Source organism: Aspergillus tubingensis (genome assembly GCF_013340325.1).
Source record: "Aspergillus tubingensis WU-2223L DNA, scaffold_7, whole genome shotgun sequence".
Lineage (NCBI taxonomy): Eukaryota > Fungi > Ascomycota > Eurotiomycetes > Eurotiales > Aspergillaceae > Aspergillus > Aspergillus tubingensis.
In genome coordinates this window covers 3,481,066-3,494,685 of record NW_023336281.1, presented here as the reverse complement: position 1 = coordinate 3,494,685, position 13,620 = coordinate 3,481,066, and the positions used below count along the sequence as shown (strand labels likewise).

Below are 13,620 nucleotides of genomic sequence, written 5' to 3'. Positions count from 1 at the left end.
ACAGTCGGGGAAAGGGAAGGGGGATATGATGATGATAGTAGCAGCTCCCCGCAAATCCCGCCGAGTTAACCCCGGCAATAGCCGTGACAGCTTTTGCACGTGATAGCTATCGCTGAGTCAGCGGCCCCTGAGGCGCAGTCATCATGACAGTGGCTGGTGCCATCCAAAACGGGCTTAGCGGGAGCGGCCGGGCAGTGGCCAGTTTTCCCGCGAGCAGCTGCTGGCTGGCTGGGCTGTCCTTCACCTTCATCAGCTGAAGCACTTTCGCATTCCTAATCCATTGCTTTCTGTCCGTGCTCGGTGCTGTCTTTGTGCCCTATGCGCTGAGTCTGCTGGGTGCCTTCTTGTCCGCTTTTTCGTCTCCTCTCTCTCTCTCTCTCCACTCTCCTCTCTTCTTGCTACGCGATAGATAGCCACATCCACATTTCCACCATGGACGTTCCTGAGCCTGAGCAGACGCCTTTCACGGCCGTGACGGCGCAAACCTCGAAGCTGGCTAGGGTATGTGCATACACTCTCTCTGATCTGGTTTTCGCAATACCTGTCGCAATCCTGCACCCAGCGCAGACGACATGCCCATCCGCTACCCCAACAAACAACTCCTACCCACGGACCATGACATTACATGATAAGCTAACTACTACCTCACACAGCAATACCAAACCTACCTCGACGCCTCCACCCCATTCACAGCCTACCGCTGGACCGGAACCGTCGTCCTACTCCTCATCTTCTTCCTGAGAATCGTCCTCGCCCAGGGATGGTACATCGTGGCCTACACCCTCGGCATCTACCTGCTCAACCTCTTCCTCCTCTTCCTGCAACCCAAGTTCGACCCGTCCCTGACGCAGGATGAGGGTCTGGAAGACGGCGACGCCGCCGCTCCCAGCCTGCCCATGAAGCAAGACGACGAGTTCCGTCCTTTCATCCGCCGTCTCCCCGAGTTCAAGTTCTGGCACTCGGCCACTCGCGCCATTGCTATCGGCTTCGTGTGCTCGTGGTTCGCCGTCTTCGATATCCCGGTGTTCTGGCCTGTCTTGGTGGTTTACTGGATTATTCTGTTTGTGTTGACCAGTGAGTATACCAAATTCTGCTTATCTTTGGTGGGAGGCGAAATTCGTCCAAGGCTAACCCGAATCAATCTACTAGTGCGCCGCCAGATCCAGCACATGATCAAGTACCGCTATGTGCCATTCTCGTTCGGTAAGACGCGGTACGGTCGGTCATAAAAGCGACACGAACACAAAAAGAAAAATAGATATATCTTTTCGTCTGCCTGGATAAATGAGTCACGGCAGATTGCAATGAGATGTGATGAGACGAGACGATGATGTGGTGTGATTTGATGATGAAATTCGTCATGTCATGCTATGCGATGCTTGGCTTTGTGCTCTTCTCTGACGGCTTACCCTAGTACGTCTATATATTATTGATGAATTAGATGTGACCGTCCGGGATACTTCTCCCCTTCCTGTCTATGCCTTACCCCATGTACTCTCCTTCATGCCAGAACAGGCTGTTGGTAGACGCATGAGGACAATGGAACAAGACAAGCACAATAACTACCTTACAACCCCTTTAATTCTCGCTATTTCCTTCTCTTCTCTTCATGATGATCTTTTTAAGTGTGACCTCGTGTGGCCTTGTGTGTATGTGTGTCTGTGTGTGAACTGACTTTATGAAACTTTACTACCGGGATGTTATACTAGTATCTTCCTACTATTCAATGTGTACAGAATTAAGTCAATGCCGTTTATGCTTTCTACTTCCTCACATCCCTTGCATCTTTTTTCTTGCTCTTGCCTGCTTCTACTTCCCTATACTATCAGAACTTTAGCCCATCTTCAGTTGTGTTGTATTCCGTGTAATCTACTGATATGATATCGTGGGTGAAGTATGACGATGGGTGAATAGATAAAAGTGCGTTGGCGATCTGGTACTTCCCCTTATATAGATATTATGGTCCGGACTGGGGTAAGTTTCAGATAGTACCTAGTATCTGCAAGTAAGTAGTAGTACTGGTGATGAGTCGGTTTTGATTGGTCGAGAAGTGGGTATTACTTATATAGCAGAGGAAGGAAAGCCCGAGGTTCTCCTTGATCCTTTCAAAACCACACACATTATCTTCAGTCATGCGTGTGCTGCTATGAAGTGGTAGTTAATTACTTGTAGCATACAGGTTCAGGTCAATCTGTATTGGAGGCATATCATTGTCTATTCTAGACTTTTGACTATGTGCATAGTATCGAAATAATACTCATCACGAACAAAAGAAAATAGGTAGGCGAATTATGGCATGTGGACAGAAAGGGCAAAGATGTAGGTTGTGGATGTGAATGTGAATGTGGTGGAGTAATGGGAAGCATGTAGGAAAGAAACGTTCACTTGCCATCAAGGCAATAAGTATCAATCATCATCGGTATGTAAGAAACATAGCAACATTAATATTCAAGGGGAAACGCAAAATCATATCTCAAGATGCTCTACGCTATTTCTCTTCGGGGTAATATTGTCCAATGACAGAGCCGACATGGCGCGACTAGGTGCTGGACGTTCGAGTTCTTGCGTCTTGGTGCAGATCCAGGTGGAGGCGTACATGTTTACTCTGTTCTCCGTTAGTGTAATTGTTCATGCGGTACAGGTATCTATAAGATGATGCTCACCGGTCAATGCAAGTGCCCGGGAATCTGGCACCAACGCGGCGTGCAGAGAAACCGTTCTGCTCAAAGTGCTGAATATACCATGGCTCGATGCTCGCGGAACGGAGTAATATCCGGCCACCCATCTTCAAGGCGTGGTTGAGCTTCTGTGCTTGGATGGAGGCTTCTTCGCCTTCGGGGTCGAACCAGTCCATGGAGTCCATGACCTATTTGGTTTGTCAGTTTTGAGTATAATTGCAAGAGGTGTATTAGAAGCATACCACAGCGATAGTCAGGCTGCGTGGCTTTATCCGCTTGATCACTTCGTTAATCTCGTCTGTGTGGATGCGGAGACCGTCGAATGCGCCGGGCGAGGAGAGCTTCACATGGGACTTGGGGGAGAGGTATGCAGGATGACATCTGTCATTCATTAGTTAGTGAACGTATGCTTCAGTGGCATGATGAGCTTACCTCCGCGAGAACTGTCCCTGCAAGCAGAGGAAGTAGAAGTAGTTGTCGTTGCTGATCAGAGTATCCTGGACCACCGGATCCAAGGTGTCTACCACGTACTCCCATATCGACTTTCCGCTGACATCCTTCGCCTGCTTCATGTCCTTGTTCAAGCCGTTTCTCTTGAAGTAGTCATCGATTATCATGTTACGCTGGTTGCGAGGCACGCCTGCGGCCTTCCATGCAAACCATTCCGTTCCCACCACCGCCCAGTGAAGAGGCTTGCTCATCAGGACGAAACGGATTCGGGGCCAGATCTTGCGCTGTTCTGCCAAGGTCTGGGCTTCACAGAGCTGTTGTACCTGGCTTTCTAGGCCGAAGACCTTGAAGAGGTAGCGGACCATCTTGATAGCGTGGCGCGATCCACCCGTCTCGTAGAGTCCCTTACCAGAAGAGGAAGTGAAGATATGGGTATGCTCCAGCCAGTACTGGAAGGCTTGACTAGACAAGTGTGGGCTCAGTCGGGAGATGAGTAGGTTGCGGAACTCGGGATGCTTTCCTTCACCGAAGATCTTCCACACATCGCGGTGGCCCAGAGCCATGAAGCTAGCCACCTTGAGTTCCAGAAGGTGGTTCTGATTTGGGTTCAAGTCAACCGCATGGACACGACGCGGGCTCTTCTGAAGGTAGTCGAGGATATTGTCACCGGCGCTGGTGATGGCCAGAATGACATCGTCTCGCTTGATGTCCAGCAGGCGGTGGTCAACGCGGGGGTCTTCCCAGTTGAAAGCATAGATATACTCGTTTCCGAACTGAGTGTGCTTTGGGAGGAGGTCATTGTAGAAGATACGGTGGTGGTGATTCTGGTAGAAGGACGAAGGGAGAGGCAGGTTCGCGCTCAGGTTGATCACAGCAGACTCATAAGCCTTCGATCTGATTTCCTGAGTGCTGTTCACCACAGCAGTCTCCATCTCCTTGCGATGGTTGGCGGGGGAGAGGTACGGCGACTCTGTGAACGAAGCATTCAACTTCTCGATGGCCTCGCGACCAGAGTGAGTGGTCGAATCTTTCTGGCAACCGACAAAAATATAGTAGGGGATACCGCCCAGTAGGTAGTTTCTCTCGCTGGCAGAAATAACGGTTCCGAATCGGTACTCCAGGTAGTCACGGCGGGCTGCCTCCAAACTGACCCGGTCCACATCAAACCAGGCACGCCAGAAGACACGGCCGAGCCAGTTTACATGTCGGTTGAAGGCGCCGCCAGTGTAGTTACGCGACGAGACATCAACAATGCTTTGGACTATCGCGGGTCAGAGGGATTGCATCGACAGATGTTACCAGACTTACCATAGAAGTCACACACTCCAAGTACGCCAGTAGGCTTCAAGAGTGCAGGCAGCGCGTCGATGACACTGTAGTAGTCTGCATCGTATGAGTACCAGTCTCTAATATGCCACTAAGCGCACGAACCTGGGATCATAGACAAGCTATAGCTCATTGTTGCCAAGTCGGCACCGGCGCTGTTCTCGTTACGGGGATCGATCTTGTCATCCTCCGGCAAACGGAATGAGCGAGCATCCTGGCAGACAACGTGGACGTTCTTCCATCCCAGCCTTTCAAAGCGCTGGCGGGCCACCTCACAGAGCGAAGGCGATAGATCGACCAGATAAACGCGGGAGAAGAACTCCTTGACGGGAAGGAAGGTAGACATGGCTTCGATGTTGTATCTAAGGGTGGTTAGGGTCTCGTCAGGATGTTGTGTCTTCGAAAGTGCTCACCCAGTGCCTCCGCCAATCTATACTGTTAGCCAGTACTCACTCGGTAAGATTGCATAGATGATACTTACATCAACCCAGACAGCCTTGCCAGACTGAAGCTGCTTGTTCTCGACCTTGTGCTTTAGTTGGGCTGCAACCAGACCCAGCATATCCTCTCGACCGCGCAACAAACGCTTGCGAGTGGCATCGTAGACGCCAGCCTATGTCCAGTTTTGTCAGCCAATGGAACTAGGCAGTCAACTGGCGGTTGTCTGGCATACCTGCGTCTTGTAGAAGCTCTCGAGAGCATCCTGTTGGCCATTTCCGTGCTTCTCGTGGGGTTTGAGGAATGTCGCGTATGCGAACTTGAGATAGGTGAAGACACCGCTATTGTAGTCAATTTTGCGCTTCTGCGACGACAATATCATGACCACTGCGACGAACGCGCAGACCGCGAACGCAGTTCCAGCAATGTAAACATGTAGCCAGTTCAATTGGCCCCAAAAGGGACCGGTTATACTGCTGGAAAACATGAGGGCGCAAAGGGGTGTAACTGGATAGAGTTGAAGCCTCCTGTCGTAGGAAGGACAGATGAGAGGCAGATCTCCTGCCTCGAGAATTGCGAGGACGGGCGGCTTCTTGAATCAGTTGCTCTGCAGCACCAACAGAGCAATGCGGGAGAAGTTGGCCACATCTTTGGGATGCACGCCCCACTTGCGACAGCCCCTCCTGGTCCGAGTTGAATTTAAAAAGACATGAGCGCAGCGCGATGCCCTATCAGGGGGACACATGGTCCGGGGATGATAAGCTGCATTGGCTGTCCGTGGTAAAAGAGTAAATGGCTCGCGGGAAGAGGTGGAGGAAGGATCTCCGGGTGGTTCTTGGAGACCAGCTGGCACCGAATTGCAGTAGGAGACACTCGTTAGCAGAGGATGAAGAGGAGAGTTGCAGAGCTTGTATGGATGCATCTGCGTATAGTTCGGGTAGGCCAATCAAGGGTGCATGTGCCCGCACGCCGTGGGCTCTCGGAGCCACTCGCCTCCAATGAATCCCGCACGCCAGCCCCAGGCACCCTGATCTTCCAACTTATTGGTACAGGCCCCGATCAACGGTCAACACCCATCCATCGTCTTCCCAATAATAGCAGTCATAACAGGAGGTTGTATCGGGCAGATCCTCGATGCAGACGCACTGCCGTCAATTCCTCCCTCCCTTCATTCCTCCATCCCTCCTTTTCGTCGCTGGTCAGGTACTAGGGCGATCCCGGATCCTGGGAGAGGCACATGTCTGATAAACTTCGTACACCCACGGGCAGCTAGTGAACTCCAGTATAGCATGAAAGTATAAATTTTCCAAAACTACCCGGCCTGACAAAGGAGTTACAGGCTGGTCTGCGACTCTCCACACTGCTGCGTACTCGCCCGGTCCATGCACGTACGCATGCCCCCTCGCCGCCACCTGAAGTCTGCGTACATGTTACCCCTCCTTGCAACCGCGATAGCCGAGGGCTTTATGTCGTTCAGCTTAGACAGGTAGACTTATTTCTGTTGTATCGGATTACTTAACCCAGTTCGTCACTGGCGCGAAGGATGTTCGGACTTTATGTCCCCCAGGATAGACTCGAGTCGTAGCAGAGTGAGACTCATGAATGGATGTGTATTCAACCCTGGACTCATCGTTCTTTCATCGATTGCATCATCGACTGTAGGAAAGAATCCCATCGTCGTGAACAATGTACACAATCAGTAGATAATGAATCGTAGTTGATAATACTCGTGCGAAAGCAGAGGAAGTATGAAGATTCGCTGCATGGTCGCCATAATGGTATGGGTAGAGACTAAGAAGTGATGAGAGTGCGAAGACTAAGGTTAATTAAAAGACTTATGTAATATGGCCTTAAGGTAAGGTAGTCCTGGCCTTGATGCCCAGGCATTGATTATGGTGCACGTTATATATACGCATTGGTCTATCGAAGCTAAAAGGGGAGATAACATTATCCAAGACACCGTATTGTTCCCTGTAAACGAACGATAAAGTACCTCCTACATATGTAGGAGACGTGGCTTTTTCAGAGCTGATCCATTCGTTGAGTGTCTGATCAAGAAATGTATTTTGGAAGTCTGCTCTAATAGTACTGCTCAAGGACACTAAACTAGGACTGAAACTTCTAACACTGAGAGCGGTTAATAAACGCTGTTGTTATTATTAGCCTCCTATCAGCTCATGATGTTTCACAGAATCAAATTGCCATCGCAAGAATCAACATTATGAGCACATAGTGATCATAATCCTCGGTGCCGACTTGATGGAATCCTATCAATATTTTCTCTTAGCGCTGAGGCACTGCATACCTATACCTAAGTTCTTATAATGTAGGGCTTTCTCCCGGCCTGCATGAACCTGAGTGCCAGTTGCCGCCGCGAAATCAGATTTTAGAACCACTATTTTGTTAACCTTGCTACCTTGGAGATCGACAACATGTACTGGTAGGCTCTGGGAGACTCACCGTTAGCGCCTACAGATGATCCGCTCCCTTTGTAGTGGGCCACCGCAAGCGCCGGTTCCCACTTTTGTCATACGGATCCGCTGAGACAAGCGCTCGATATGATTCTCAAGAATGCTATTGGGCTAGTGAAGCAGCCGGTAAAAATATCCGGCCCACTAAGTAGTGCGTCCTTTCTTGGTAGTTCCAACTATGTATAGCAACGATGCATATTGGCAATCGCCACGAGCCTATAGACAGGTGTCGTTAGTCGCAAAATGCAGTATCTCTGGAAGGGTTTGTCAAATCAGCTGGTAACATGTCAGGCGATGGCTAGCCTCGGCGCGTATACATCAGTCGATGCGCACGTCGGTTGTTTCGTTCAGACTATGCACTGCCCTATGGCGGCAATTGAGCATGAATGTGAGCCAACGAAATAGTCCTAAATCTGGACCATCGTGAGCTGAACTCAAGGCTGAAGCGCCGTGCTGGCGTGCTGTACAGAATTCATCCTTGTCTTCAGCTTCATTGGTCTTGGGAGAAGGCTGAGCTGACGCGGTGCAGCGCCAACCCTCTCAAGGTTGCAGGCCTCGAACAGTACCTACGGCGCTACAATATGAAAGGGAAAGCAAATCGTCCTCAGGATCAGGCTATTAAAGTCAGCTACCATCCGGCCGATTCGAGGGTCATCCATTGGCACTCACACAGCTTCAAACCTCTGTCTTCTCAATTATCATCTACACTTCCGTATTTCTGCAGGCAGAACATAACCCTATATCCACAATGAAGCCAGACGTCACTACAACCGTGGTTTCGCACCCCGAAACCTTCGACATCGGCCTCAGCCCAACCGGGGACGCTGGCAGTGCCTTCCATACCCAGAACGACCCCTCCGCCCCCTATCAGCGCGAAAACTACATCGAGCGCAAGACCGCCGTTGACATTCGCTGCTCCTGCGTCGACGTTGTCCATGGGCTACTCAGCCCGGACGGTAGTTCGTATGCAACCCTCATCGTTCTGCAGCTGCGGTTCGACCCACGCAAGCGTGCCCGTCGCATTTCCCAAGTCGATGTCGAGCTTCAATTCTCTGGGTCTGAGCCCGGTGCAGCAGACCCAGAAGTCTATGCCATTGCTCCCAATGAGCACCTCAGTGTCTCCCGCACTACTCAGACTGAAACAACCTCCACTGAGGGCTCACTGACCTTTGGTGCGGGAACTGTCGTCAGCAACTTTGTCGATGCAAGCAGTACGGTGAAGTACGGGCATGACATTAGCCGCGAGTTGAGCTATGCTGCGACAGTCGTTGGGTCGATTGATCTGCGAGGCCGGAATTACGGGAAGGCCAATTGTGCCTCGTGGACGTTGATTGAGAATCCCGCGACGAAGACGGGAGTTCCCGCTGCCATGAGGGCAGCCATATTGCTGAAAAGAAAGGACGAAGGGAAGTTCCAGGCCAATGTCTCCATTCGGGCAAAAGCGGACTGGAAGACGCAACTTGAGTGGCTGGTTGGGTCGACAAGAGCAGATGATCCCGTTCTATTCGATCCGACGTTGAGTCCCACTAGTGACAAGTACGATGATATGGAGTTGAAGATGGGTGATATTGATCTCAACGGCATCTCGGAGATTGTGGTAGAAAGCGGAAAGACCATGGCCTAGATATGGGAAGTCGCTGTACGTTATAATGCTTTTGTCTGCTGCTACTATATGCCATGTTCAGGATGTTAGTTGTCCATTATCCAATATATTATATTCTTTGGCTTGTCTTTCCAAGCCATAACAACCAGTCAAGGCGCTGGAATAAGCAGACGGAATATATACTTTTGAACTTGTGGCTTGGAGCCATTCCGATATTCAAAGTGAATGCGCTTGGAAATCACCGCACTGCTGCTTGTCACATCTTGGGTCACAGTGCAATGAAGGTTATTACCAGAATTCGTCTCTGCGCCTCTGGGATGTGCAATGTTCTTCCACAAGCATCACCTGTATAACTAAAGCGCGAATATAAAAGGGGTACTGTCTCAGCTTCTGTAAAAGTCAAGCTATATACTAGAGTCAGCATTGATAACAGCTACAACTGAAACACCATGCAGCACCTACCAACAGAGATTCTCGGAATGATAGGGAAGTTCATCGCCTTGGACATAGATGAGGATTGCGAAAGGATACGGAGATCGACCTTGCTTGCTTTGACTCTGTGCTGTCAGAAATTCCACAGGATATTCGAACCATTACTCTATTACCATCTTGACCTGGGCTATGCCCACTCCCTCACCGGCGCTCATATCCATCTTATTATTCGCTTCTGGAGATATCCTGAGGTAGCAGATTGGGTTCGCAGCCTCAGACTTTACTGGGATAGTAACGAGCCTATCCCTATTTATAAAGCCAGTCATGAGGATATTGAGAGATTTGTATACTTGGTGCCTCTAGCACTAAACAAGATTTTCACGCCAATCGATCGGTTTCAAGGCAAGTGGAAGAACGCCCTATATGAATTCAAGACGGAGGCTTGGATAGGACTCCTGTTTGCTAAATTGACGCACCTGGAGCGCATTGAATTTGATCAAGGAAACTCACCTCTGTTTACCACTCTTTTATACAAAGCTGCGAAGCGGGAGCAACCTTTTCATGAAGCCCCACCATTTCCCTTCCTCCGAGAAGTCATCGCCTACTGTCGAGATAAAGGTGACGGGGTCGACGAGCATTTCCTAACACCGTTTCTCTATTTCCCAAGTGTCCAGTCCATCACAGGCTATGCAATTTGTGCAGATGATAGCAGTGATGAAGAGGAGGAAATTGATTCTGGCATTCATGGGTCTCGCCTCTCAGCTGGTCCTGTTAAACAGATCTCATTAGACGAAGTCTGGGGGTGCACCGGGATGCTCAAGTGGCTCAAAGTGTGCAAAGAATTGGAACATTTCTCAATCGAGGCCTCACTTCACCCAGACATGGAGGATATTGAAAAACTCCTTGATACTCGAAAACTTTATCAGGCTCTTCTTCCATTCAAAGATACCCTCAAATCTCTCAGCGTGACATATGATAAGGAATACAATACTTGTCTTTACATGAATGGGGGAATCGGGGTTTGTGAGGATAACATCCCGTTTGAATCCTTTCGAGAATTCTCTGCCCTTGAGCATTTGACTATTCGGCATGCCCACCTCGTATCGATTTTTTCGCACGCTGCTGTAAAGAAACCCAGCATTGGTCGGCTTGTTGATAGGCTTCCGAGCTCCCTGCAAACTCTTTCTGTCCAAGACGTTCTCCCCGATAATAGTGGTCTGCTGACGGAACTCTTAATGGTTGTTCAAGATCGAAGTTTGTTTCCTCACTTGAAGAGTTTGGAACTCAGGGACAAGCCTCTGGATTCGCCTGTATCAGATGATGAAACGATACCGGATGGAACAACAGTGGTTGGGGCAGCAGCGGGACTGAATATGGCTCTCGTAAAAGAAGAAGCCGACAGAGAATATGCGGATACAGAAAGGTTGAGGCGGGAATGTGAGGCTAGAGGCATCGACATGCAATGGTTCATGGAAGGAATGTCGGACAGCGAAGACGAGGGTGAAGTACATAATGCAGGACATTAAGCCAAAGCTATCGTTACTCAATGCACACCTGCCTAAAACGGCAAGCGTCCTGATCGGATCAGTCTGGTTCCTGGTTGATGATTTGGACATCGAAGTCTTGAAAAGTCATTCAATGTTATAGTTCGCAGTGGAGTCTCATAGAGTATTAAGAGTATCTTCTGCACCGGTCACCAGGCCGAAATGCTGCAATGCACTAGCACCCACTGAGGCAACATATCCATCTTCCTGCGAGAAATTTCCCTAGTAGATGATCACGACTTATAAGCAGTATATAGTGCTCAATCGCCACGGGCTGACTTGATGTTGCGTGACTCTATAGACGAACACCAATCTCTCACTTTTCCTGCTCTAACTCCCACTAACCACCTCGTGGCACACACGGTAGATGCGCTTCAATTGTCGAAGATAGGGTGTTGAAAACTTAAAAAACATCTTCCAGCCAGCAGAATACTAACCAGTGAGAATCCGCTATGATATTGACAAATGAAATGACATATACTAAAAGCAACTAGGTTTGGGCTTGAAGGAGACAAGGCACATACTAGGAAATGCATTAGTAGATTAGCGATAGTTGCCCTTTGGGTGTAGCATTCTTGATGATCAAGCTTTTCTCTGCAATCATACTGTTCGTTTGTTAAGCATTTGCCAAATTCGACGGTTGCAAATTCCTCCAACTGAACTTTTTTAGTACGCCCAAAAATTCTCCATATTTGCTCCAACGCCCTCACAGTCCCAGAGCCTTTTTGTATCAAATGAAGATAAACCGTAAATGTCCATACTCAATAGTCGCAATGACCACAGTACCCGCATTCTTTATCGCAAGCTGTGAAGTCTCTTGGGGACTCGGAGCCATATCCATAATCGTAAATCTCAAGCCGCGGGTAATGACTGTCGCTAGGACTCAACCATACCGAAGGCTCCTCGTCAGACTGTCTTAGTTAGCAGGTGTCATATAACGGTTTGGGGGCATTACCTCTTCATTAGGGACACTCTGGATCACGCTAGTATTCTGATGACTCCAGTCACCTTCATATTTCTCATTCGCATGCAATGATTCTTCAAGAAAGTCTGCACTGGGGAAAGAATCCAAGACTCTCCGGACATGACAACCGTGCTTTGATACCCAATCAACCCCACTGCCAGAATCAAGAATCCTAGTCATAATCTGCTTTAACCTGTCCCGACCTGAAACCCTTCGTCTCGTAGTTAGCTTACTTTCTTTCATTGCAGGTATAACTAAGGCTTCTACTTCCGCGACATTGACTTCATCGTCGACAGAAGAGTCAAAACAACCACAGAGGAATACGATCATGTTGGAACTGGTAAGTCCAGAAATCCAACAGGATTCAAGCTCAAGCCCGAGATCAAACTTTTGATTGAGCCAGTCAAGACATAGTAGGGATAGGAGATGGTTCGACCTAAGAGATATCCGGTCTGGCGGAAGTAGGAACCTCAGCACACTTTTCAAGGCCAAATTGTCTGGTTCGGCAGCTGGAGGGATCATTTCAAATGACTTTACATCCGGTATCTTTGCAGAGGTATCCTAAAACTTCTTTTCAATGATCTGATATGCCCTGTTAGCTGAGATGGCTGACCTCAAGTGATCTTGCTATAGGGTCATGTTGTTTTTCAACAGATGCTTCGCCTTGGCTTAAATCAGCCTTATATTCTGAACTCTCGTTCCCTAAACTTAGTTCCTTCGATTGATGCTCTTTCGTTCGAAGAGCTAGATCAATATCTCGGGATGGTCGTGCGAGGTTGACCCGCCAATGATGCGAAATAGTAGGATTCCTCTGGTAAAGATTGACTTCATAAAACTTGTTGTGTTTTTCACATCTGAAGTTCTTGTACCTTCATGATCTTAACGATATCTTGTTCGAACTTTTGATCGTCATCACGTACGAATTCAGTTTTTCAAAGTTCCAATCAAGTAAATCTCCTTCGGCAACTTCCACGAACTGGGAGCCAGTCCCCGCTGGCGCGAAATATCTGATGGACTCCTGTGGCCCAAAGTTGACCTGCCTCACAAGCTGAACTGCATAAGGAACGGTGTCGGCCCGTACTGAGGCCAAGTCCAGAGTGGGAGAGGATGCAAGCTTGGTCCACTGCATGAATGCCTCGAATTTGTCCTCGTGATCAAGCTTCTGTGGGCGGTACGGATGTATAGAGGGGCAGCAGAATATCGAACTCATTATGACGATAAATACGTATTGGAATGGACAAGCTAAGGAGTTCTTCACACAAGTCCAATCTTCCTGAAGGTGAAGTTCAGATAGTGTAGGTGCTGGTGGCGACTCTATCAGCGAGGGGCATAAAGATGCCTCGTATTTATTCTCGTATTCCTGGGGATATGTGTATGGTATTGTCAAAATGAATACTGATCAGCTATTTAAAAGCTCGAAGACCGTCTTGTGATTTATGACAGAAATAACAGGAATGAAATGTTTGGAACGTTATAAGTCGCCCCCTGTTGGCCATTTGGCGCCTTCTCAAATTGCCCTTATTACTCCGTACATCACCACGAAACACATCACCTGAGCCAATAGCTCTGGAAAATGAATGGCTAATATTCTTCGTCAGGGCCGAAATTCTGTTGCTATGGCTTGGATATAAACATATCTATGTACTGTACTGTACGTCGTACTGAACGTGGCTTGTCGTCAAGGCGAACCATAATATCTGCATGTGATGATAAT

The 13,620-nt window shown here is 48.8% G+C and overlaps 5 protein-coding genes across 5 annotated transcripts; 3 read left to right on the top strand and 2 right to left on the bottom strand.

The window, feature by feature from the left end:
- Positions 1–432: 432 nt before the first annotated feature.
- AtWU_06115 (Rer1 family protein) lies at positions 433–1,229 on the top strand (the record flags this gene model as incomplete). The annotated part of the gene is made up of 3 exons (XM_035501225.1): positions 433–501; positions 654–1,074; positions 1,150–1,229. 3 exons carry the CDS (start codon positions 433–435, stop codon positions 1,227–1,229), a joined length of 570 nt encoding a protein of 189 aa, XP_035357118.1.
- A 1,237-nt stretch (positions 1,230–2,466) lies between these two features.
- On the bottom strand, positions 2,467–5,379 carry AtWU_06114 (class I SAM-dependent methyltransferase; the record flags this gene model as incomplete). Its single annotated transcript, XM_035501224.1, has 9 exons — positions 2,467–2,605; positions 2,664–2,866; positions 2,921–3,059; positions 3,111–4,389; positions 4,437–4,511; positions 4,560–4,816; positions 4,868–4,884; positions 4,936–5,067; positions 5,128–5,379. The coding sequence occupies 9 exons, from the start codon at positions 5,377–5,379 to the stop codon at positions 2,467–2,469; spliced, it is 2,493 nt and encodes an 830-aa protein (XP_035357117.1).
- A 2,732-nt stretch (positions 5,380–8,111) lies between these two features.
- Positions 8,112–8,987, top strand: AtWU_06113 (uncharacterized protein; the record flags this gene model as incomplete). The annotated part of the gene is made up of 1 exon (XM_035501223.1): positions 8,112–8,987. The coding sequence occupies one exon, from the start codon at positions 8,112–8,114 to the stop codon at positions 8,985–8,987; it is 876 nt and encodes a 291-aa protein (XP_035357116.1).
- Positions 8,988–9,415: 428 nt separating this feature from the next.
- AtWU_06112 (DEAD/DEAH box helicase family protein) lies at positions 9,416–10,924 on the top strand (the record flags this gene model as incomplete). Its single annotated transcript, XM_035501222.1, has 1 exon — positions 9,416–10,924. The coding sequence occupies one exon, from the start codon at positions 9,416–9,418 to the stop codon at positions 10,922–10,924; it is 1,509 nt and encodes a 502-aa protein (XP_035357115.1).
- Positions 10,925–12,501: 1,577 nt separating this feature from the next.
- Positions 12,502–13,116, bottom strand: AtWU_06111 (mfs multidrug transporter; the record flags this gene model as incomplete). Its single annotated transcript, XM_035501221.1, has 2 exons — positions 12,502–12,775; positions 12,827–13,116. 2 exons carry the CDS (start codon positions 13,114–13,116, stop codon positions 12,502–12,504), a joined length of 564 nt encoding a protein of 187 aa, XP_035357114.1.
- Positions 13,117–13,620: the final 504 nt, after the last annotated feature.